The sequence below is a fragment of the Phodopus roborovskii genome, unplaced genomic scaffold (genome assembly GCF_943737965.1).
Source record: "Phodopus roborovskii unplaced genomic scaffold, PHOROB, whole genome shotgun sequence".
Lineage (NCBI taxonomy): Eukaryota > Metazoa > Chordata > Mammalia > Rodentia > Cricetidae > Phodopus > Phodopus roborovskii.
Window position 1 is genome coordinate 20,185,279 of NW_026126485.1, and position 24,952 is coordinate 20,210,230.

Consider the following 24,952-nt stretch of genomic DNA (forward strand, 5'->3'; position numbering starts at 1 on the left):
CATGGCAGGTGCTTCTCATTATCCATGTCTGGACTTGTCTGAATGATGAAGAGACCAAAGCTTGACATGGAGTGACTATTAGAAGTCACAAAGTTGGGATGGCCTCTGAGTACAGTTATGTCTGCTCCCTCCAACAGAACATATAAAATTAACAGAAGGAGCTTTGTTGAATCTTAGTGTAATGATACTCTTCTCCACCCTGCCCCCGGGGACAAGGTTTCCCTGTGTAACCCTGGCTGTCCTGGAATTCACAGAGATCCACCTGCCTGTGCTGCCCAAGTGCTGGGATTAAAGGTGTGAGCCACCAACACCTGGTCTCACACATTTAAAAAAAACCTGCGACATCCAATAAATGATAACAAAGTTGTGTTTGGTAATATAGAAATGTTATTGTCACCGAATATATTTTAATTGTCACTAACATTTTATCTATAATACTATTCCTTATAGATTCTGATTCCAAGAGAGTTTTAGAATTCATGTTTACTAAGCTCAGTTATCTTTGTATGGGCTTATCTGTTCTGTGACTCAGAGGTAATAGGCAAGTCACTTCATTGTATTGCTCATCCATAGTGATTTCTACTTATTTACTCTAGAGCTCCAAATTAACTATTCAAATGCTCACCACAGTACTTTCATTCAGGAAGGAATATTTATTAAGAAGATATATTAACATGCTTAGATAGAAAGAAAAATTAACACATGCCCTTCAGTGAACTGTAATGAAGAAAATAACATGAACAAAACTGTCTCAGAGAAATTTATATATTTTACAGCCATAGCATGTCTTAATAATCAGAATATTGTTAGCTGATGATAATTTTATAACATCTCTCCTGACCTCTTGATTTAATAATTTTAAAGTAAATTTTGGCAATGCAAAGTTCACAATATAAAATCTGAGGTCTGACTAGAAGTGAGATAGACTTTCCAAGCTTTTGAGAACAGAAATATGGCACATGCACACCTCCAGATTCTGTCTGTATTAGCTTTCTTTCAAAAGAACAAATGCTTTTCATTGTTGCACAAGGATTAGTATTCAAATACCAATTTTTAGGACACATTTACTCTTAGAGAGTATTATAATTAGTTGAACAAATTATTTTTTATCAAATATGTACCACCAAGAATTTAAGTTTTCCAAAGAATATGTCCTCATGTCTAAGATAACTATCTTATATCATGATAATTATCTATAGTAGTAAAATAATATCACCTAAAATAGCAATAATGACAGCTACTGCTTGATGAACACTTACTGTATGCTTAGGCACTGAGCTAAGCACATCATGTACATCATACAATTTAATGTTCATGATAACTCAAGTGAGCAGGCAAGTTAACCTCATCATATAAACAAAACTGAGGCTTACAGACAGGCTAAGCAATAGCCAAATTCTAATAACTTAAGTTGGAGAGTCAGGTGTCTAAGGCAATCTGCCCAACTGTGATCCAAAGCCAGGCTAATTAGTCTCATTCTGTGCCATTCATGAGAGCTCTGATCTGATGTGATAAATGTTAGTTTAATAACTTTATCTGCCACATATTTGTGAAAATATAGCTTGCATTTTTTGAGATGTGAAGCAAGATCAATTCAGGTGGAACAATGCCTCTGCCCCAGCTCATTTAAATATTTTTATTTACATGTCTTTCCACCTTCATTATTCTAATATTCTAATAAAATTATAAATGCAAATACACAGAGTACATGCAACATATTCCACAAAGGAACAAAAACGTGAATAAAGAACCCCAATTATTACTTACAAAGTGCTTAAAAAACACCCTATGAGATATCCAGGCCATATTTATTTTAGTATTTTCCAATAATTGACAAGGAAGGCATAATTTATAAATATTTCAGATCCATTATTTTTTACTATGAGTCACAATTTGGTATTTCATTAATCAAGTGAGTTCCATTATATATGACTTAAGCAAAGTCACATAGCGTCAAAATGAAACCGATGTGCTTCCTGTCGTTTTTCTCTATCGTCTGCTTTCTGAAAGAGAATTGTAGAGTCATTTTAAGTGCTCAGAAAATATTAAGGTTCATTTCTGAAATATAATTTTTAAAATCTTAAAGAAATTTAGCATGTAATAGGTACGATTTTAAGCACATTAATATAAAGTATTTTTATAGATCTAGTTGCTATTTTATAATTAAGGATATATGACTTCAATTTAAAAATTAAGAAGAAATGTTCCATACACACTTACACTATCATCACTTATTATCTACTTGAAAGTGACAGTAAACATTAGATGCTAGAACAGACAGATCACTACTAACACTCATGTTAAACCAATCTAAACTAATTATATTAAGATGATGACTTTTTAGTTAACCCTATTGATGTAGCAGATATTTATTGGCCATCTTCTCCTAGTCAGATAGAAGGAGTAAACAAAAGACAGTTTTGTATTTCAATCACTTAAGGCCCAGAAAGGATAAAACCAAAACCTACTATGTATCAAATTGACCAGAATTGTATTACTTTGGATTTGAGTGAGAAAGGGCAAACTTTGAACATACTGTTTATGGAGATGGGAAGAGACATTCATTTAAAGCTGGGAGTTAGCATAAGGAAGCATGGCGAGTGTAGAAGGAGGTAGAGCATAGGAAAGTATGTGGAAGACACAGATTAGCAGGGCATATTGTGGAGTGACATACAAGGAGTGTGAGGGCCCGGGCAAGGACACTTACATATTTTAGACAGGGAGCAAGAGGGTGACACAGTGTGGGGTGTAATGGGTCTAGTGCAGTAGAAAGGGGTGAAGCTGAAGTCAGAGGAACCAGCCCGGATCTGAGGAAGGCCTCAAGTACGGAAGAGGCAGAAGGAAGTCAGATGTGGGGTAGCTACAGAGATCCTCAGGAAGGTGGCTGATAAACATTGAAGATGAGTAAGAAAGGGGAGAGAGGTAGCATTAGAATATTGGCTTTGAGGTGAGTGATCCTGGTAGAGATTAATGTTAACTACAGGACATGAAGAAAGAAACTTTGAGAGAGAAGAGAACACATTTTGAGATGTAATAGTTGATTTAGATGAAATCAGCTGGATAGTGTAGAAAGGAGGGCTTTTGACAGATGTGTAGGACAGTTGCACTGGGAGAATGGAAAACAGCAGCAGCTGGGAGAGATGCAAAGCTGGCTGAAGAAACAGAAGGACCAGAGTCACAGGTGATATAGTGTGTACATGGCTAAGCAGTCACTTTAGCTACTGCATCATAGCTGTTGTAATCCACATTTATACCACAACCAGATAAAATAAGAACGTAAGTTTCCTTGCACAGGTTAAGAGATACATTTTGGATTATATTGCTTTTAGACAAAGTATAGAGTCATCCTATAATCTTGAAGTTAACTGATTTTATAATCTTTGGTTATTATTTTTGATACATGAGTGATCTTTCTTTGGAGTGACAAACCTATGAATATTTATCAGAATAATTAACATGTTCTCCTTTCATAAGTTTTAAGAACAGTGGGATAAAATAGTAATGTTAGCAAAACATGATTCCGATAGGCATGACAGTCTAAAGAAAAAAGAAAAACACCTCTTCTTTGTGACAGAAGCCTTTTTAGAGGATATCGCTGGCATCTATGGCTGAGTATTTGACATTACTTTCTTCTCTGTGTGGTGCTAGGGACTGACCCTACGCCCTCAACCAGAGTTATATCCCAGCTCTTCAGTTATGAAGTGCAACATGCTACCATAACAAACTAACCAGAGTTACACTGAAAAACAAACCTTTTCTTGCCAATGTAAAATGGCAATTATCGCCAAGATGAAAATGCAGACACCAATAAGGGCTACTGCGGTCAGTAAGACAATGTTACTTGGTGTGAGATACAATTTGGCACTCCAGCTGTAGATAAAAACAGAACAATTAAAATTGTAAATTTTAACATGACAATATTAAACTGAGATGAGAAAGCAAAGCAGGTTATTAATTAATGAAACTTCACTGGTCCAATCATTCACTCATCTAGCAAAAGCAATTAAATTTAGATAATCTGAAGAATATTGACAATCCTAAAGTGTTTACTGTTTTCTCAGAACTGAACTAGAATTTTCTTTTTTATGTATGTTTTTTTGGGGTTAAATCCATATGTGCAGTGCCAACACTTTACAAATGAAGTATACCCTATGTCTCAGAAATAGAATTGTTGATATCTGATAGTATTTTTGAGTTTGATCTTCAGAATTATTAAGTAAACCTACCAATAGTACTTTAGATAATCAAAGATGTCTTTTGAAAAGAATATTTTGTTTTGTTGAATTTTGAAATTTTTAACTCAAAAACTCTGTACATCACATGATTTCACTAAGCCTATCGCATCTTGGCTTCTGATGCCCTTGTCCACACATGTAGTACAAATAAAACAATCGTATGTCTGAGTGGGCATTTATTGATGGCTGTGTAAAACTTGCTTCATTTCTGTGTTATGTTGGACATTTTAAATTATTACAGTAACTTGTATGTTGAGACTTACAAAGTCACTTAGCCTTTCTGTTACTGTCAACATATTGATAATGTCATCAGCATTAACATAATTAGGTCTTCTTTCTTCAAACACTATACATAGTCCATCCCTTGTAAACACTGCAAAGCCTAAATCTGGGGTCTTTATTACTAACTCTGTGGGCAGTTATGCACATATAGCTTCTTGTTCTCTTTGAAAACAGTAAGTGACTGTGTTCTCATTTTAAAAGATTAATAAGGGCAAGATCAATATAATGAACAGCAAGTAGCTATTGATTTAATTTGACAAAATTAAAATTTATTGATCCATAAGTTAGTATTTAGTCAGTAAATCTCAAACAAAAATCAATTAGGGTTTTTATTATGTACATAAATTTGAAAAGGACATTTCTTTGGAAGCAAGAGAAAAACATGAAAAATGTTCTGATTATGGAAGAAAGGTAAGTGACAGGATTTTTCAGAAATTTAAAAGAATAAACCTTAGGAAAATTAGTATTGTTGAGTACCTTACAATAGAAAGCAAAACTATGGGTTTTTTTTTTTTTTTTTCTTTTTGAGACAGTATCTTTGAAGTTGCTATCACCGTGCCTCAGCCTCTTGGTACGGGAATTACAGGTGTGAACTACTAAGCTCATAAAAAGCCAGTTTTCAATAAACCATTAAATTTCTGTTTATTTTGTGTATGTGCATGCATGGCTATGGAGGCAGAAGAGGGACTCAGATTCCCTGGGGTTGGTTGTGAGCCACCTGATGTGGGTGCGGGGAACTGAACAGCAATCCCTCTTTGTCACTGAACCATCTCTTTAACCCCTACACCTGTTTTTTCTTTTTTCTTTTTTCTTTTTTTTTTCAAAGATTAAGATATTTGTCAGTTAGGTTAAAAGAGGAAACAAAAAGTTAATCTTCAGTCGCCTACTCAGAGTTCTTACATATTCTGTCAGAGATATACATACATGAGCATATGTGTACAGATATCTCCTCTTAAAATCACAATATACATTTCTCCATTTGCTTGTTTCTTTTTCTCCCTTCCTGTGGCACATTGTTCTATGTCTTTGGCAGTAAGCATAAGTGAGTCACTACAGTGCACTCTATCACTACTACATTTTCTAGTTTTCCTGTTCCTCATTCAGATTTCATGGTTGTCAACTTCATGTAGAGAAAGATACGACTAATATACAACATTGGATCATTAAAACAAAACAGAATAAAACAAGAAACAGGGCCAGGTAGAGTGTTCCAGGTACTCAGGAGGCTGACATGGAGGGTTGCTGAAGTCCCAGAGTTTCAGATCAGCCTAGGCAACATTGTGAGACTTTATCACAAAACCAAAACCAAACCTCAACCCACTCCAACCCTGAGCCAGGCAAATAGCTATTTTTATTAATGTTGTCATGTTGTCTAGCAGGGTAGGCAAATCTGGTTTATGGCACTTATTAATTTTCATGGAGTAAATTCTCTTATAGTAACAGACTTTAATATGACTTTACTGAGTAAAGAAAGAAAAAGATGGGCCCAGTGAACTCATGAGATGGCACATACTGGTTCTAGCGTACCACTCAATGTAAAAATTCATTAAACACTGTAGCTAAAACAGTAGCTCACTGGTAGAATGCTTGCTTGGCATGTACAAGGCACTGGGTTCAACTCTAAGCACTGCAAAAAGCAAAACAAAACAAAAAAAAAAAAAACCAAAGTAAAACTAGTATTTACAACTAGTGAAAATTAAATATATGCAATATGTATAAATTATTAAATTAAGCTACATTTTTTCCTAAAAGGAATGAATTTATTCCTTATGAAATGCCAGGTGGTTAATAATTTGAAATTGACTATGTAAATTAGGTGTTGGGCACTCAGGAAAACAGAATAGGCAATAAATATGACAGTTTATAAAAAACACAACACTGGATATCTACCAAATTGAGTTCAATCAAGGATGGATATTACCTTCGAGGGACATTGTGAGGATATGGAATGACAATCAGCTGGGAATTTGGAATGATTGCTGTCCACTCTTGTTTCCTTATAGACTGAAAAGAGAATTTAAGAACACTTAATATATATAAGAATCAATTATTAGTCTAAATGTGAAAAACAACCCCAATCAACCAAACAAACAAAAAACACCAAACCTTCAAGTACTTTTAGGTTTGAAATCCTAGGTATGGATGATTATATTTGTGTGATCAATTAACTCACTCAACAAATACTTACTGGACAGTTTTAGCAGGCATTATTCAAATTGCTATGGGTAAATGCTGATTGGAGCTAAAATTCAAGTCAAGAGATGGCCAAATGACAGTATTCTATGTTTCTTATATATGTATAAGTACAATAATGCTACTTTTATGTTAACAGATATTACTTACCCACTAAGTGACAAAAATATTAAGAAATAGGCAAAGAAGCCACAAAGTTTAATGGAGAAAAAAAATACATAATAACTATATAGTAACACATCATGGTGCTCTCTAAGATACGCTTAGATAGGTCACCATGAACCAGTTCTTTAATTACTTAAAGGCAATAAAATACCTGAATTTAAATTCAGTTATATTCAAATGATTGGATTTAAATGTTTAAATGGTAAGTATTAAAACAGATTGTGAAAAAACTAAATGTTTACTTGCCTTCTCTCCAGATGGACGGGGAATACCAACAAAAAGATGGTCCAGGAAATTGGCACTTCGGCCTAAACCAAGTACATTGTAAGGTAGTTGAAGAGCTAAGTGTGCTGACTGGCTGAGCTGTCCCGCTAGATTTATGAAGACAAAACAAACAAACAAAAACACATTTGAAAACATTGCACTCATCAAGTCTTGAAGTCCTAAAATGTTTAATTCAGGTATAAAATGTAAGATGAACATTCAGTTAATTAATATTAATTGATTCATGGTTCACAAAATCTCCTTTGAGCTACAATTCCAATTCTATGAATAATATCCACATATAAAGTATAGTAAAATGGCTTTGAGACTATCCTAAGAGTACACCTCAGTGAGAACAATGTAATTTTAGGATACTTTAATCACTTGAAAAACACGATCCCCAAGGCAGTACTCTTGTTGGCAATGCTACACTTCCTGCTCTCTCATCTGCATATTCTGAAGACTGTGTATGAACAGTCATACAATATATGGTCTTTGTAACAGGCGTCTTTCACTTGACATGTTCTCAAAGTTCATGCTATAGCATATTTTACTACTTCATTAACTGCCAAAGAGCATGATATATTCTATATATCTATATATTCTATACTTTGTTTCATTAATTAATTTCATAATTATTAAGTAAATAATTAATAGACTGAGTAATTTACATGTTTGGCTATAAAATAATACTGCTATGAGGATTAATATACAATGATATGTATTTTCTGTATTTACTAGATTACATATCTAAGAATATGGATGATAATTAATTCCCTATTTCAAAGTAGGTACCAGAGATAATTTCTGGTGTTCCCAAAATGAAGCAATCATAAATGTTTCAGGTGTTAGATTTGGCAGTTATCCTGATGTAATCAATATGCATTATATACATGTATTGAAAGGTCACATTTAACCCATAAATATGTACAATTATACCTATCAATTAAATGCAGAGTATATGCATATAATGATAAAAGGTACCTGTCTCATTTCATAGTCATACAAATAATTGTATGATGGTTCAAAATTTTCCATATTCTAGTGCACACTTATTATCACCATCTTGATGGCTGGGAAGCAACATCTCTGATATCAGAGTTTAACTTGTATTGCCTACTAACAAATGATTCTGAACTTCTATCAAGTGCTTGCTGTTCATTTGTATATCTTCTCACTCTGTGAACTTAGCAGTTTATCTATTTCAAACTGCATTTTTGTCTTTTTTTTCCTGATCAGTGTAAGTAAAGGCTTGCTAGTTTTTAAATATTTCATAAGTATCCTTCTGTTTGTTGTTTCTCTACATTCTCTACTTCATTTATTTCCTTTATTTCCTGTCTTCTGATTAAGGTTAGTTGCTTTATGTTTTCAGTTTCTCAGGGTGAGAGATTACAATACTCATTCCAGACAGTTATTTCCCCGGGATCTCTATCCCAGGCTGGAATAGAGCTCCCTATGCATCAAGGATTATCTCGAATTATGCACCTTGTGCTTTTACCTCCAGAGTTCTAGGATTACAGGCACGAGCCACTGAAACAGGCCTCAGAGGTGCTGGGGTCAAACTCCGGGCCCCTCAAATGGCAGGCGGCTATCCTCCCAGCACAACTGTATCCCTACTCTTGTTCTTTTTACAATGTAGGCATTTGGAGCAACACATTTCTCTGTAACAAAGATTTGAGCTGCATTCCACAGATTTTAGTATGTTGCATTTTTTTGTTTCACATTTACCTCAGTGTATTTCCTCATTTCTTTGATTTTTAAAAAAAGTCCATTATTTATTCTGGAGTGTGTTATTTGAATTTCATGTATTTATAGATTTCTAAAATATTCTTGAGTTTTAAAAAAGACTTACTTATGAATATGTACATGTGCCTTTTGGTGGAGTGCTTCTTTCATTTACCTTTAAAATAATTACTGTAACAGAATTTATGTCTGTGCCCACATAAGTCAGAAGAGGGTGTCAGATCTCTGCACACTGCAGTTACAGACATTGTTGGCCACCATGAGTGTGCCAGGCCATCTGTCAGTACCTCAGTGTATTTTTTTCTTTTCCTTTTTTTTTTATATATATATATATTTTCAGTGTCACTATATTTAGTGGTTGCCCTGGGGATTTCAATTAACTGCACAGAAAAAAAAATCGAGTTCAGGTTAATAGTAATCAAATTCAACATTCATATAAAAATTTGCTTCTGAATACCGTTGATCTGATTTGTATGGATTTAAATTGCTGTCTATATCAATCTTAAAGGGATCTATTTAGTGTTCAAGAGTTCTACCAGTGTGATTAATTCTGTTTTGGTTTATGGGAGCATATCTAGGGTACTTCATATTGAAGGATAGTTTATCTATCTTTGGTTGATAGTTAGTTTCCTTTTCTGATGGGGGATGTCCTTCTGTATGCTGTGAATGTATGTTTCTCTTATTGGTTTAATAAAATGCTGACTGGTCAGTAGCCAGGCAGGAAGTATATTGGCAGGGCTACCAGACTAGGAGAATTCTGGGAAAAGACAAGCGTGAGCACCAGAGAGACGTCATGTAGCCACTGAAGGAGTAACATGCTGGAACATTACGGGCAAGCCACAGCCTAGTGGCAATGCACAGTTTAACAGAAATGGGTTAATAATTAACAGGGAGATCGCCAATAGGATGCCTGAGCCATCAGCTAAACAGTTTATGATTAATATAAGCCTCTATGTGATTATTTGGGACTTCACAGCTGTGGGATCAGGTGGGACAGAACCTCTGCCAACTCCTTTCAGCATATATAATGTATTATCCACTACCTCCTTGCCTACAGATGATGTGATAGGTTACTTTTTTGTTTTGTTTTCAAGAACATTTCTTTAGAGTATGTCTGAGTATAGGTCTTTGGGTTTATCCTATTTGGGGTTTGCAGATCTTCTTGGATGTGTGTATTAACATTTGTCATAAAATTTGGGTGGTTTTAGCAATGACTTACTTATACATTATTTCTGCGTTCTCCATCCTAAAATTCATATTATCATTATGTTGATATACTTAGTGGTGCCTCAACAGGTCTCTGAGACAGGGGCTGACACTTTTCTTTTTTCTATGACTTAAGACTAGATACCTTCTGATGGAAGCAGAAGCTGAGAGTCACAGCTAATCTGAACTCCTGGAATCCTGTTGTAGAGGGAGGAGTGATGAGCAAAGGGGTCAAGACCATGCTGGGGAAACCCACAGAAATAGCTGACCTGAGCAGGTAGGAGCTCATGGACTCCAGACCGACAGCTGGGGAATCTGCCTAAGTCCAAACCAGACCCCCTGAATGTGGGTGTCAGGAGGCTTGGACAGTCTATGGAGCTGCTGGCAGTAGAACCAGTATTTATCCCTAGTGCACGAATGGGCTTTGGGAACCCATTCCCCATGGAGGGATACTTTCTCAGCCTAGATACACAGGGGAGGGCCTAGGCCCTGCCACAAATGACAGACTTTGATGATCCCCAATGGGAGGCTTCACCTTCTCTGAGAAGTGGATGGGGGAATGGGATGGGACATGGTGGGGGAATGGGAAGGCAGGAGGGATATATGTAAAAAAAGATTGCTTTTAATTTAAATAAAAACTAATAAAAAGGACTAGATACCTTCAACTGATATATATTCAAGGCTTCAGATTATTTTCCTAGTTTAAACATTACAGAGCCATCTACTAATATTTTCAAACACTGTACTTTCTAACTATAGAATTACTACTTGATTTTTTTTTTTTTTTTGGTAGATCTGAGGCCTGCACTGAAAGATGCATGTGTGCTGGGAGTTAACTATTACTGGGCTGCATTTCTACCTCTATCTGAGTAATGAGATAGCTGATTTACAGTTTGTATCTACTAAATCCATTATCTGGCCCCTTAGACACATTTCCTTTTTTGGTATGTATATATGGTACATTTCTGTCTCTCTATATGGCCTGTAAATTTTGTTTGTAAATGAACTTTTTAGGAAACACAACAACTAAAATGTGTATTTGGACCTCCCTCCAAAATGTTAGTTGTTTTTGCTGTTACTGTTGTTTGTTTAGTGGCCTATTTGGTACTGCATTTGCTGTGACAAAATACCCAGCAAAACAACTTATAAGAGTGTACTTTTACATAGATGTAAAAATTCTCAGTAATTAATCATATACCATGATCAAGCTGGTTTCTTTCCTAATATTGCTTCAACATATGCAAGCCAGTAAGTACAATATAGCATATAAATAGACCGAAGGACAGAAAATACAATGGCTACAAAAAAGGTCTCTGACAATGCTTAATATCCCTTCATAATAAAACCGTGAAGAAAGTAAGGGATAAAAGGAACACGTCTCAACATAATAAAAGGTTACATGTGACAAATCTGTAGCTATAATTATTTGGAAAATTGAAGACCATTTCCTCTAAAAGTCAGAAAGACAGTATTCCCTCTCTTCACTATTATTCAGTAAAGTACTCTGGAAGTCTTAGGGTAAAAGAGGGTTACAAACAGTAGGCAATTTATTTCTTTTGCAGATGTTATGATCTTGTACTTCAAAGACCCTAAAGACCCCCCCAAAACCCCTTAGACTTGTAAACATAGCAAAGTGGCAGAATGCAAAAGCAACATATAGTAGAAGGTGTCTATATAAATGATAAACTTGCTGGGGAAGAAATCAAGGTTCACAATAGATTTTAAAAGTATCCAGAATAATTCTAAGGATGTAAAACACGTCTAAAAAGTAAACTTTTTAAGACACTTAAAAAAAAAAAAAAGAAAGAAATAGGAAGATGAAAATGCATCCAAAACTCATGGGATGTCAAAATTAGTATTATGACATTGGCTATATTATCAAAAATGATACATATTCAATGCAGTGCCCATCAAAATCCCCATGGCATTCTTCACAGTACTAGAAAAGCAATCCTAAATTTCATAGAGAAGCAGATAAGATTCCAAACAGCCAAGGCCATCTTTAGCTGAACAATTAATACTACAGATATCTCAGATTACCTGGTCTCAAATTAGAGAGCCACAGTAACAGAATCAGCATGGATCTGGTACCAAAACAGACAGGTTGACCAACAGAATAGGAATAAGACCACACAGCTTGTAAAGGAGTAAAAATAACCACCGAGCTGGCTATTTGTGAAAGCTCATGCCTGTAATCAGAGCACTAGTGAGGCTGTGGTGTGAGGACCGCCATGAACTTCAGGTCAGCTGAGTATACAGAGTAAAGACCTCGATGTTAGACTTGAAAGTGAAAGGAGAGAACCTTTTAAGTTAATGGGCCCAGGCCAGGGTCTTCTGAAAAGAACTTCAGATCATAGGAACAGTCCAAAGAAATGCCAAGTGGCGTTACATGAAACTAAAGCTTTTGCTCAGCAAAGGAGACAGTTTCAGAATGAGGAAGAAAGAGAAATTTTTCTAACTTCGAGACAAGCATGGAAATAACATTAAGGATCTATAAAGAACTTCAAAAATTAAACACTAAGACCCCAAACCACCTAATCAATAAATGGACCAATGAAATGAGTAAGCTTCTCATAGAATTACAAATGGCCAATAAAAACCTCAAAGAAGTGTTCCAACATTTTCAGTTATCAGAGAAACGCAAATTAAACCTACTCTAAGATTCTACCTTAATTCTGGTCAGAATGGCTATTATCAAGAAATAGGACATCTGCTGTCTTCTATATAGGTCAGGAAAGGTATACCTATAAAATCTCAGCAATATAGTAGCCTAAATAAGACTGGGCCAGTGCAACACCAGCTGACATGTCAACATGGATAGGGGACGTATCACAAGGCTCCAACTCCAGATAAAGAATTACAGTAATTAATGACTTATGAGGGACAGGGATGGGCCCCTAATTGATTAACCAATATCAAGGGGCCAGTCCTAAAGACATATACATGTAAGCAACAGTAAATGAACTTAGCAGGTGTGTATATAAAACATTAACAATAACAAAGAAAACAAATGACAACTACTGTGAGAGATCTGGTGAAAGAGCAACTATGGAAATCATTCTCATAAATCATTCTCACCCCCCCCAAAAAAAACAAATCCCCAAACTGAAAACAGAACTGCCATATGGCCCATTATAACACCGTGGGATGGTGCATACACACACACACACACACACACACACACACACACACACACACACACACACAGAGTATGAGATGGCAAGTCAACATACCACAGAGAAGTAGGCCAGAAGTGAAAAGAACAAGAGAAAATACAGACCCATGATTTGGTCAGTATATGGGAGCTATAGGCACTATGCTGTGTAGGCATAGTGAACAAGTCTGTACTATGGTATTTCATTTTTGCCTCTGATTCTGTTGTTTGCATTGATATGTATGTTACTGCCAAGTTTGTAATGCACAATGCATAAGGAAACAAAATACAGAATCTGCTTCATGGTAGAGCCAGATTGAAATCTCAGATGCCCACCAGTAAGATAATGAACAATACAATTCAATTAGTAATTTCCCCTTATTTTACGTTTTAAAATTTAGTTGAATACCTTATTTAACTGTAATACTATGTTTCTAATAAACTTAAGATAAAGGTAAAAAATTAATAAAGGTGATGGATGATTGTTATTTTGTAATATACAAGCTTATTCTACTTCCTTTTAAAGCTCAGTTTATAGGAAATGACTCTTTACATTGGCATTACTTACAGTTAATTGCAGTAAAAAATAATCTCATGCCTATGTATGCTGAGTGCTTCCTATGCTTCAGGGAGTTCTATACACTATTAAGTCTGTGATTTCAATCTTTACTGTAGCACATAGCTGCTCTGCATGGTATACTGACAATAACCAAACCCTGAACTACTACAACAAAAAGGAACATACAAGCAGTGTTAAGGGCAAAGTGAGACACAATCAGATTATTTCATACTAAACATATTTATATAGTAGAGGGATTATTTCAACAGAGTATAGATATACATTGTTAGTGGAGATAAGTAATGTTTTTTTTTTTTTCTCATCTCCTATTCCCAAAGATGTCATGTGACATTTTTTCTTTCAGCATTAGGCTCTATATTGACTGTAAATATTTTACTAGAAATTAGATTGAAGGGTTATTTTGGAAAATGGCAGATGACAGGCATAGTATGCTAGAATCTTTAGGGAGTACACTGGAGAAAGTTGGACAACAGCCATAGAAAGATGAGTAATGGTCCTAAATCTAGTTTAATAGCAAAGTAAAATTGGAAACCTTACAAAGGACAACAATAAGAAAAAAGCTAGTGTCCATCCTGGAGGGGTAGATGTTGTCTGGAGAGCTACTCCTGCCTCTAGACTATGGAGTTAGCTCTGCACACAATGTTCAGCCAGGTGGAAATCTGGTTGAAGCAAGAGTCTGTATGGCAACACAGGCACTCCTGACACCCTGAAGGACTTCTCAGGGGTGGGTACAGTATTCATAATGAGACCACTGGCATGGCCAGCCTTTATGTTCTGGCCTGTGAAAAGCTGCCCACTAATGGGATCAACATCTGTGATGTCTTTACAAAGAACTGCTCGGGAGTGTGACAGCCATCATGGAGACAAAAAGGAATGCTCAGAGTCAAGACCTGAACCACAAAGCAAGCAAGAACCACAAGGTAGAAGGGTTGAACATTTACACGATGGCCAAGATCAACTATGAACAGGACATTCAAGATCTATGGGGAACTGTAGAAGATCAAATTTATGACTCACAGGCATAGAAAGAGTACTTCATATTAATGGCATAGAAAACATCCTCAAGTTATGGCCATTTGACCCTTAAAGCCTTGTTAGACTTTGATGGGAAAACCCATTATTCAATGAAATAATAGATTTCCTAAATCTAGATAAAAAGGTGTCTATCCAGGAAGAATTTAGAATACTAAACACAAACTACCAGAGAAAAACCTCCTTCATACCACAGCCAAAACACTAAATATATAAAACAAAGGACACATCCTGCCTGAAAGCTCCAAGAGAAAGAAGTAATATATAAAGGCAATCTCATTGGAGTAACAGCAAATTCCACAAAAGAAACTTTAACTGAAGTAGAAAATAACAAATGTTCTGGCGAGGATGTGGACAAAACAGAATACTTGGTCTTCTGGTGGAAATGTAACTAGGCCAGCCACTACAGAAATCAGTATCGAGGTTCCTCAAAAAACTAAAACTAGAACTACCATAGAGCTCGGGCCTCACACTTTATCCAAAGAATTCCAAGTCAATAAATTCACAGAGATCTTTGTTGCACATGAATGTTTATTACTGATCTTTTCACAAGAATTAAACTATGGAACCAACCAAAATAATGAATGGGTGAAGGTAATATGCTATTTATACATAATGGATTTTTCCAGCCATGATGTTATGTTGTTTATAGTCAAGTGGAAACAAGTGGAGATAATCATATTACATGAATTAAGCCTGTCATTTTGTGCTTCTTTGGTTTTATACAATGTTGCTTTTATATATGTCATGACAGTAGAAGCAATCCTGTCTAGGGGAATCATTATATGGAGAGAGTTGTGAGTACAATAGGGCTATATTCAATGTACACTCAGGCTTATATGAGCATATCCTTACTATAATGAACAATGAAAATATACACTGAGAAGAGAACCCTGGTTTGAGCTATACTGTGGTACTTTCTGGGCAGGACCACCATGGATTCTCCCATGGATGTACTTCTAGCTGTCAGTGCTCAAGTATTTCATTTTGAGTACTGGGGAGCAGCCTCAAATTGTACTCATGCACTGTACCTGTAACAGTACCAACTTGCTAGTACATTTCTATCGACTGGACACGACATTCATATGTCCTCAGTTTTTTTCTATGTCTAACCTATTGTTTTATGTGCTTTCCACAGTGCTCCCAACAGATGTTTACAGTTGCATTGTTTTACTGCAGTGAAGATGCAAACACAGTAGAGGGCTGGCCAGCATAGATACTTATCTCAATAACAAAAAAGCCCAGAAGAAATCAGGACTCCTTGTGGATATGTATATAAAGATATATTTGCCATATACTTTTAAGGAAAAGAATGGGACAATACAGCACTTTAAGATATTGGTATACAGCCATGATAAGAGATTTTCTCATTTTAAAATTAATAACACAGTCCTGAGACAATCACCCTTTTGATGGTGTGAAATAAGTAGTTTTTGAAGTGTAAATGGATTTAAGTTGCTGATGTGTAGATATTAGTTTCACTGATAATTCCCCAGTAGAGGTAAGTTTTGGATCTGGAGTGTGCTATTTTGCCCCCCCCCCCTTTTTTTTTTTTTACCAGCATTGTGAAATAAATAAGTCTGGCAGTGAAATTATTTGATATTAAGAAAAGATTAACAGACAAGAAAAATGTATATACAGGAATTAAAACTTAAATGACTTCTTTCTTGTAGTAATACATCAAAATATTTGACTCTCTTATCGGAATGTTCCTTAAGTTTTTTTTTTGTTTGTTTGTTTTTGTTTGTTTACAGAATGCTTATATGCTGAAGTGGCAATACATTGATCTCTCCCTCCCCCTCCCCCCTCTCGGTTTGTCTCTGAGACAGGGTTTGTCTACATGTGACTGGCTGTCTTGGAACTCACTTTGCAGACATACTAGCCTGGAACTGACAGAGAATTCTCTGCTTGCCTCTGCTTTCTGAATGCTAGGGTTAGAGAAATAAAGGCAAGTGCCACCATACCCACCACAATGAATTCTTAAATGTTTATAATTAGCTACAAAATAAACTCATTGTAGTACATTTAATTTATGTAAGCTCATTATATAATACAAAATTATAATATAAAACATTCTTTTTGCCTATTGTAGCAAGCCTGTTTATGTGCAAAACTCTAGGATTCTCAAGAGATCACACAAAGTTGGGATTTTATTCTTTAGGCAGGTAGTTGGAGTTACTGTAATTTGGAAGGAATCTCAGGTGTCAATCACACTTACAGTCTTTTTTCTTTTGTCTGAACTGAATTTCTCTACAGTAGTTATTGCAATGTACAAGTAGTAAACTGTGCATTTATAAAATTACATTAAAAACATCTATCTAAATTTTAAATCTCTTATTACACATTTGAAAACATAGGATTAGTTTAGATTTGTAGTATTAATTGATTTCTAATTTCACTTCTCTTAAAATGAGATAATTTATATGATATACCAAGTCATCTTTAAGGTAACTCAAGTTACCGCTCATTTTCTGTTATTTCAGCTGAAAAGGATAATGGGTTTGGTTCATCACAGTAATAATAAACGAAGAAATCAATGTTGACATTTTTTGTTCTGAATGGCTCTTGATATTTGTTAATGTATGTCTTTATTGCAATAAAGACAATTTTGTTCAGAGTTGTGATGCATGACTTGATAGCAGCTTGTTTTTCCTATATGTTGAAAGAAGATGCCTTACATGTTGTAGATACCCCACAGAGCCTTACCTGAGCCATTTTTTAGATATCCGTTTGCATCAACTGTTGTGTACATAATATAAGGTCCAGGCTGATTCACTCCAAAGGGCTGCAGTAAGAAAGGAAATAATTGGTCTTGGAAAGCAAGTGAATGATTTACATTTCAAGAAAATGTATTATATAGTTAAAAAAACAAAAATCTCAAAGTCAAAAATGAAGAACATTTATTTATTCTTAGACATTTTCAACCTGGCTCTCCCCTTCTAGCTCCAAAGGCCCCAATGCCCCACTCCACTTTCATTACAGGATTCTCTGAGCTCTGCCTCATGATTTGCTGTGGGTCTCTGCAACTGCTCCTATCAGTTCCTGGGTGAATCTTTTCTGATGACAATTATGCTAGACATAGGTCTGGTTACCTAAGATGGCTGCTTCAGGCTCCCTATCCCCTATTACTAGGGTCATCATCATGGATTTGTGGGAGTATCAATTGCATTTCGCCCTTGAAAAGCCTCCTAATTCCAGTTATCTCTCCCAGTACTTGCCCTGCTAGCCACCTAATCCTGTCTGTTCCTACCCATACCTGGCCCCAGTCCACCTTTAACATCCTTTTCCCCTTCCCAGGAAGATCCATGTATCCCCCCCTTGAGCTCTCCTTGTTACTCAGCCTCTCAGTGTCTGTGGATTGATTATAGCATCATTCTGTTACTTTACAGCTAATGTCTTCTTATAAGTGAGTACATGGCATACACAAACCAATTCTCATGTATATATCTTAAATAGCCATTAGCTACCCAAAAGAACATTTCTATAAACAGACGACGGTTACACCTGGTTAGTGGAAAATTATTAAAATTACAGTTAATTATTATGTGTGTTTGTGTGCAGGTATTTTGAGTGTCACAGTGCCTGTTTGGAGATTAGAGGACAACCTGCAGGAGGTGGTTTTCTCTTCCACCACATGGATCCTGGAGATCAAACTCAGGTCATCAGGCTTGGTCTTTACATGCTAAGCCATATCATAGTAGAAAAGTCCTAATACCTTATATTATTTGATAGTTGCATTTATATAGTTCAGAATTTTAACTGAGTATTTTAAAGACCTAATGTTTCCACTTTATAGGGGTAAATGTTGTAAGCAAACTTTTCTTTACTATTCTGGTTTCATAGGGAACAAAACTACAAGAGTTTCACAGTGAGGGATGCAGGTTGTGGTATAAAGTACTTGAAACTCTCTGAGTTCAATTACTAGCACTGAGAAACCCTCAAACCTGAAAACATTGTATTTCACTGTATTTCTTCTTTTGTCCTCTTCCCCCTTTTCTTCCTCCTCCTTTTGATATTTTTTTTTTAAATTTAAATTTGCAACAAGCTTGTTTTACATATCAATCCCAGTTTCCTCATCCTCTCCTCTTTTTGATTTTTTGAGACAAGGTCTTTCTACATAGCCTTGGATGATCTGGAATTCACTATGCAGCCCAGGCTGGTCTTATATTCAAATCTGCCTGCCTTTGCCTTCCAAGAGCTGGGATTTAAAGTGTGTACCATCACACCCATCTTGTTATATTCATTCTGAATTAGGAATATGATACAATTTCTTACTAATGCACACAAATGATAAATTCGATTCATAATTATAATAGTGAAAATACTGACTTTTAGTCCTATCACATGTAATCTTTTACACATTTAGAGAAAATTACTTCCAGTTTTCCCTGAGAAACTGCAAGCCTAATCAGATTGATAGTTTTTCTCAACTTATCATTTTCTATTTATAGACTTGTCTTTAAACTTCAAATAAAATGATAGATTTCTTCTCTTTGAAATCAACTCTAATCAAAAAGGACACAAACTATAGATTGTAATAAACGTCCTATTAACAAATGCTTGAGAAATTTTTGCTTGAATACTTATCAAAAAAAGAAAATATTAGTGATCTTAGCAAAAATGTCCTTCAAAAATGAAAGAGAAAGCTTGAGCTGGGCTGTGGCTCATCTGGTAGAATGCTTGCCAAGGACTCATAAGGTCCTGGGTTTGATTCCCAGCACCACACAAAGAGCATGGTGGTGTGTATCTGTAACCCTGCATACAGATGGTGGAGTTAGGAAGGTCAGACTTGAAGATAGCCTAGGTACATGAGACCCTACTGAGAGGAGTTGGGGGGCAAGGGATAAAGAAGAAGAAAAAGAGGAGGAGAGTGAGTGAGGAGAAAGAAGAGAGAACAATGAGGAAGGAAAAGGAAGGGGAAGGAGGAGGCAGGAGACAGAGAGAGGGGGGGATCATCTTTCTTTCAATGTTCATGTTTTAATCCCTGTTGTCTTCTTTGTGTTTTTATGAATATAGGTTCTACTGATGACAAACCAAAAGTTTTTCATGTATTTGTCATCTAGTTTTAACACAATTACAGACTTGCTATGGATGACATCTTTTCTTCTTAACTCCTCCAACTGTACTGGGAATACAGCAGCAGCATCTACTCTAATAGATGCAGCTTAATCTACTTTTAAAGTTTAGACCTACTGTTGCATTTGTGTATTCATCCTTAGCGTGTAGAAAATGCCTCAGGATTGGCAGAGGACGTATCGGTGCTTCATTTAGGCCTGTGTCTCAGAACTAAGGTACTTACTTCCTGAATTCTGCAGCTAGTTCATAGCTGGACTCTACTCAGCTAAAGGGAGCTGTGTCGTATGTCTGAGGGTAATACCGATTACTGTAGGAGATGAGAGCACTTGCCCTCTGCCTCAGTTGAGGCTGTCTGAAGAATCACCTCAATTTTAGGTCTCTCCATGACTGTAAACCAATCTCTCTCTCTCTTTTTGCCAACCCTACTTTCCTCACTACTTCATAGTTATTGTTCCAAACTACAGTCAAGATATCTTGATTATAGAAGTTTCAGAACTATATATACACATGAAAGTACTGGAATTGTAGTGCTTTAAATGAATTGTGAGGATCTGAGACTATAATCAAAACATCTAGCTTTGAGTTGAAATTTCTGACATGACTCCAAGACTTGGGAAAATCTAACTTTTCTCTCTCTATATAGTGGTTAAGGTCAGGTCTACATGACCTCACCTGGATGGCATTGCCCTACATGTGGAATTGGGGTGGGGGGAAGGGAGGGGAGGGTTGTCAGGGTGCATGTGAGGGGGCAGAGAGGATAAAAGGGAGGGAGGGGAGGAGGGAGGGAGAGAGAGGGAACTGGGACCGACGTAAAATAATAAATTAAATAAAAAAATTACAAAAAAAAGTGAACAAACAAGAAGGCCAGGAGAATATTGCCTTTACACTCTCCTACCCCCATGGCCTCATACCTTGGAAACAGTGAAACAAAATATATACTTCCCTCCTTAAGCCAAAAAAAAAAAAATTATTTTTGAGGCTGTGGAGATTGCTCAGTGGGTGAAAGTCTTGCAAGCCATAAGAAGTGAGTTCAGACTCCTGTAAAAGCCAGATGCAGTGCTTACTGTCTATAATCCTAGTACTCCTTTGGCAAGATGAAAGGCAGAGCTAGGAGAATTCCCAGAAGCACTTGGGCCAGTTAGCCCGGAGTATGTGACACAGTGGCAAAACAAGAGACACCAGCTCTCCAACAAGATGGGAAGGTGAGAAAAAAACTCTGGAGGTTGTTTGCAGACTTCCACGGTGCCTGCCCTGTCACCACACACACACACACACACACACACACACACACACACACACACTGATGCTGTCTAGAATGTGCTTGATTCTGTGCTCTCTATCAGTTATACAAAGATGAGTAATAGTTTCTTTAGGGATGCACTCTATTGTATATAGGCATCTAATCTAAGAAACGAAGTGTGAAGCAATGGGAGGGTGTCATCCTTATGCAGAAGTTTGTTTATTGTTTTGTTTGTTTTGATATACAGTTTTCTATATCACAGGCTGCCCTTAAACTTGCTATGCACTTGAAGATGATTTTGAACTTCTGATTCCCCCTGGCTTTACCTACTGTGTATGGGATTATGTACCACCATACCTGGCTTTCTGTAGTACTGAAGATCAAACTCAAGGCTTGTGCTAGGTAGCAAGCCTTCTACTAATTGAGCTATATCCTCAGTTGTATAGTGGTAAATTTTTATGGAAAGGTACCAGAATCTAGCAGTTTTCTTGAGTAATAATCAATATTTTAATAAGTACCAAACATGAATAAGAACTTTGATTATAACCTATGACTTTTTTGTGTATATTTATCGATCTCAAGATAATGAAAAACGATTATTTATATATTGACTTTCTGTGTATGAGTTTTTGCCTGCATGTATGTATGTGCACCATGTGTATATAGTACCTGAGGAGCCCTCGAGAGAGTTTCAGATCCCTAGAAGAAGAGTACAGATGGCTGCTGAGATTGAACCTGGGCTCTCTGCAAGAGTAGCAAATGCTCTTAAGCACTGATCCACTTCTCTAGGTCCCTGAAGAAAATTTCACAGAAATATTTGTGCTGGAGAGTTAAGTTTACTTACTGTTATCTTACGAGGACAGTCATTAGAACATAGACCACTAAGAACTGTGGAAAGAAAAAGAACAGCCTATTATTTCTTTTATAAGCTTACATATTTTTTAAAGATCTACTCACCTCCCAAAGTCTATTAATACATTCACTGACTTATGATCACGGAGAGGAAATATTTAACTTTCTGAGCAAATCAAATTTCACTTTATACCTATATATCTTTAAAAACTAATTTAAAAAACATCAAAACCTGTTTACATATATATTTATGTGTGTGGTTGCAGATATCTATGTGACAGTGTATATGGGGAGTTCAGAGATCAACTCTAATAGCATTAAAAAAAAAAAAAGAAGCCATCTTCCAATTATTGATATAAAACTCTCAGTACACAAGAAAGGAAGTGAACATTTTAAATGTGACCCAAGGAGGAGTCCTTGTACAGCTAATATGCATAATGGTCAAATGTGATGCTTATGAGGGGAAGAAGGCAAAGATGTCCACTCTCACTCTCCTAGCTAGCACGATAAAACCACAAAAGGCTTAGAGACTGGAGAAAGAAAAGTGTTCCTCTTTGCAAATGGCTGTCTATAAAAAAAAAAAAAATCTCCCTGAAACTATTTAAAAAATACCTTCCTAGAATTAAGAAGTGAGTCCAATGTGGCTGCACTCAAATGTTTATTTCTACATACTAAAAACGAGTGTGTAAAAACCAAACAGAAAACACAACAGCAGTATTTAAAGTCTTTCCAGAGAATGTAAGCACTCACGTAATAAAATACACAAGGCCTTTATGAGCACAGACAGCAATGAGACAGGTGCCTGCAAGGAGCTGGTTACAGGGAAGAGACCGCACAGGGAAGTGACAGGCGAAATTCTCACTGCTACAGAGGATGAGGATGCACATGGAGAGACTGGAAAGAACTTGAAAGTACTGTGTTGGATTAAAAATGGAAGTACAGTGGCTTGAATCCATATGACTAGATGGATATGAATGTGAAGCCTGCCTTCCATTTTCTTACTTTATTCCAAAAGGAGCCTGGAAGAAATGACAAACCCTAACAGGTGCACCAAGCATTCAGAACCCGGGTTTTACATGCATGGAGAATTGTGTGTGATTCAAGGATCAGGGTAAGTGCTGTATAAATGAATTCTGCATGCCAGTCTATGAGTGAAGAAGGGTGGGGGGAAGAGCTTAGCAGATGTATGTGTTTGGTTCCCAGCACACACATGGTGGTTTACAACTGTAACTCCAGTTCTAGGGGACCATCAGAACCCTCTTCTGACCTCTGAGGTTTCCTGCATGCATGTGGTACAGATACATGGATGCACACACACATGCATGTACACATACAACATAATAAATGTAAAAATTATGTAGAAAGAATGATGGCAGAGCAGAATCATTATTTGACAAAGGCTGAGGCAGGAGTTATCAATAGCCTTCAGTGGTAGCGGGTAAAAGTTTGATTCAAAAAGAATACAAGTAATGTCCTACTCTGTGTGTAGGATAGGGAAGGGAAAACAGTGAATGGAGAAGAGATGAAACTGGTCATCTCAGGGCTGGAGAAATGTCTTTGCAGTTGAGAGCACTGGCTGCTCTTCCAGAGGATGCAGGTTCAGTTCCCAGCATGCACACAGCAGCTCACAGCTTCTGTGACTCCACTCCCAGGGGATCTGACACTCACACAGACAGACATACATGCAGTCAAAACACCACTGCACATAAAATAAAAATAAATCAATTAACAAATAAACAGAAGCAGATCATCTCAGGGCGGAGAGACAGCTCAGTGGTTAGGGGAACTTGTTCTCAGAGGGCCAGGTTCTGTTCCTGGCACCAACATGTGACTCACAAATTCCTCCAAGAAGATCCAATCCCCTCTTCTTATCTCTGAGGGCATTAGGCACACATATGGCATAAAACATGCATACACATATAAAACACCAAAACTGTCCATCTCTGTGAGCAGGTGAGCAGTATTGCACCATGTGCCTCCTGGTCTAGCCAATGACCTGGAAGTGCAGAGTTTGCTGTGGAGTTTTGCCAAAAAATGGGTAACTTGAGCTAGATAGTCAGGAAATACAATTATCTAACAATATAAAATTTGAATTCTTTAAAACCAATGAAGTTAAAAATAGAAAATGACTGAAAAAGTGTCCTAGATTGAGGAAGTCTGGAAAGATGTGAAAAACTCAACATATCCTGGGCAGAATACTAAACTAGAGGGGAAAGAGAGTCATTGTTGGGACAGCTGGTATATCTGAATGGGGCCTATGTATAGCCAGCACGATGTTCTGCTGAAGTTCATTTCCTGATCTGGACGGCTGTACATGCATTACACAGGAGCACACTGGTATCAGGAAGTGAGGAGAAGGGGAGAGAGAGAAAAGAGAAGGTGGGAGGAAAACAAGACGAATGATAACATCTAAAATACTCACCAATGACTTTAACAAAATAAGCATCTGCTTCAAAGTTATTTTTGAGTGTATGAATGGCAACATCATTCTTGATGTATCCTTTACTGAGTACTATAATGTCCAAGATTCCCTGAGGGGGAAAAAAATTAAGAGAAACTACTAGGTGAATGAAAAAGACCACTGGGGTGACTTGTGGTATAGTTTGTGACATCAGCATCTTCCAGTCTCAGTCTCTCTCTCTCTCACTCTCTCTCTCTCTCTCTCTCTCTCTCTCTCTCTCTCTCTCTCTCTCTGCTGCTGCTGCTGCTGCTAGGCTACCACAGGTGAGCTGGCCTCCTTCACCATGTACTCCTGCCATGATGTACTATGCCACATGGGCCAAGAGACGGGTTTTAGTGACGGGTTTTAGTGTCTGTGAACCGAAACCCCTCATCCTCTTAAGTTAATTTTCTTGGGTAGCTTGTCACCTGTACCTTAGTAGAGTGATGTTTCAAATAAGTTCACTGAAAATGTATGCACACAAATTGAA

At 36.7% G+C, this 24,952-nt stretch overlaps 1 protein-coding gene across 1 annotated transcript in view; it reads right to left on the reverse strand.

Moving 5' to 3' along the window:
• Window positions 1-633: 633 nt before the first annotated feature.
• Window positions 634-24,952, reverse strand: part of Itfg1 (integrin alpha FG-GAP repeat containing 1) — a 120,050-nt gene continuing 95,731 nt past the window's right edge. The window contains exons 12-18 of the mRNA XM_051195052.1: window positions 24,445-24,553; window positions 22,015-22,058; window positions 17,561-17,639; window positions 7,122-7,246; window positions 6,439-6,521; window positions 3,753-3,870; window positions 634-2,003 (exon numbers count right to left, since the gene is read on the reverse strand). Of these exons, the coding sequence (XP_051051009.1) occupies window positions 1,944-2,003; window positions 3,753-3,870; window positions 6,439-6,521; window positions 7,122-7,246; window positions 17,561-17,639; window positions 22,015-22,058; window positions 24,445-24,553 (618 nt within the window). The 3' untranslated portion in view covers window positions 634-1,943. The remainder of the gene's footprint in view (window positions 2,004-3,752; window positions 3,871-6,438; window positions 6,522-7,121; window positions 7,247-17,560; window positions 17,640-22,014; window positions 22,059-24,444; window positions 24,554-24,952) is intronic.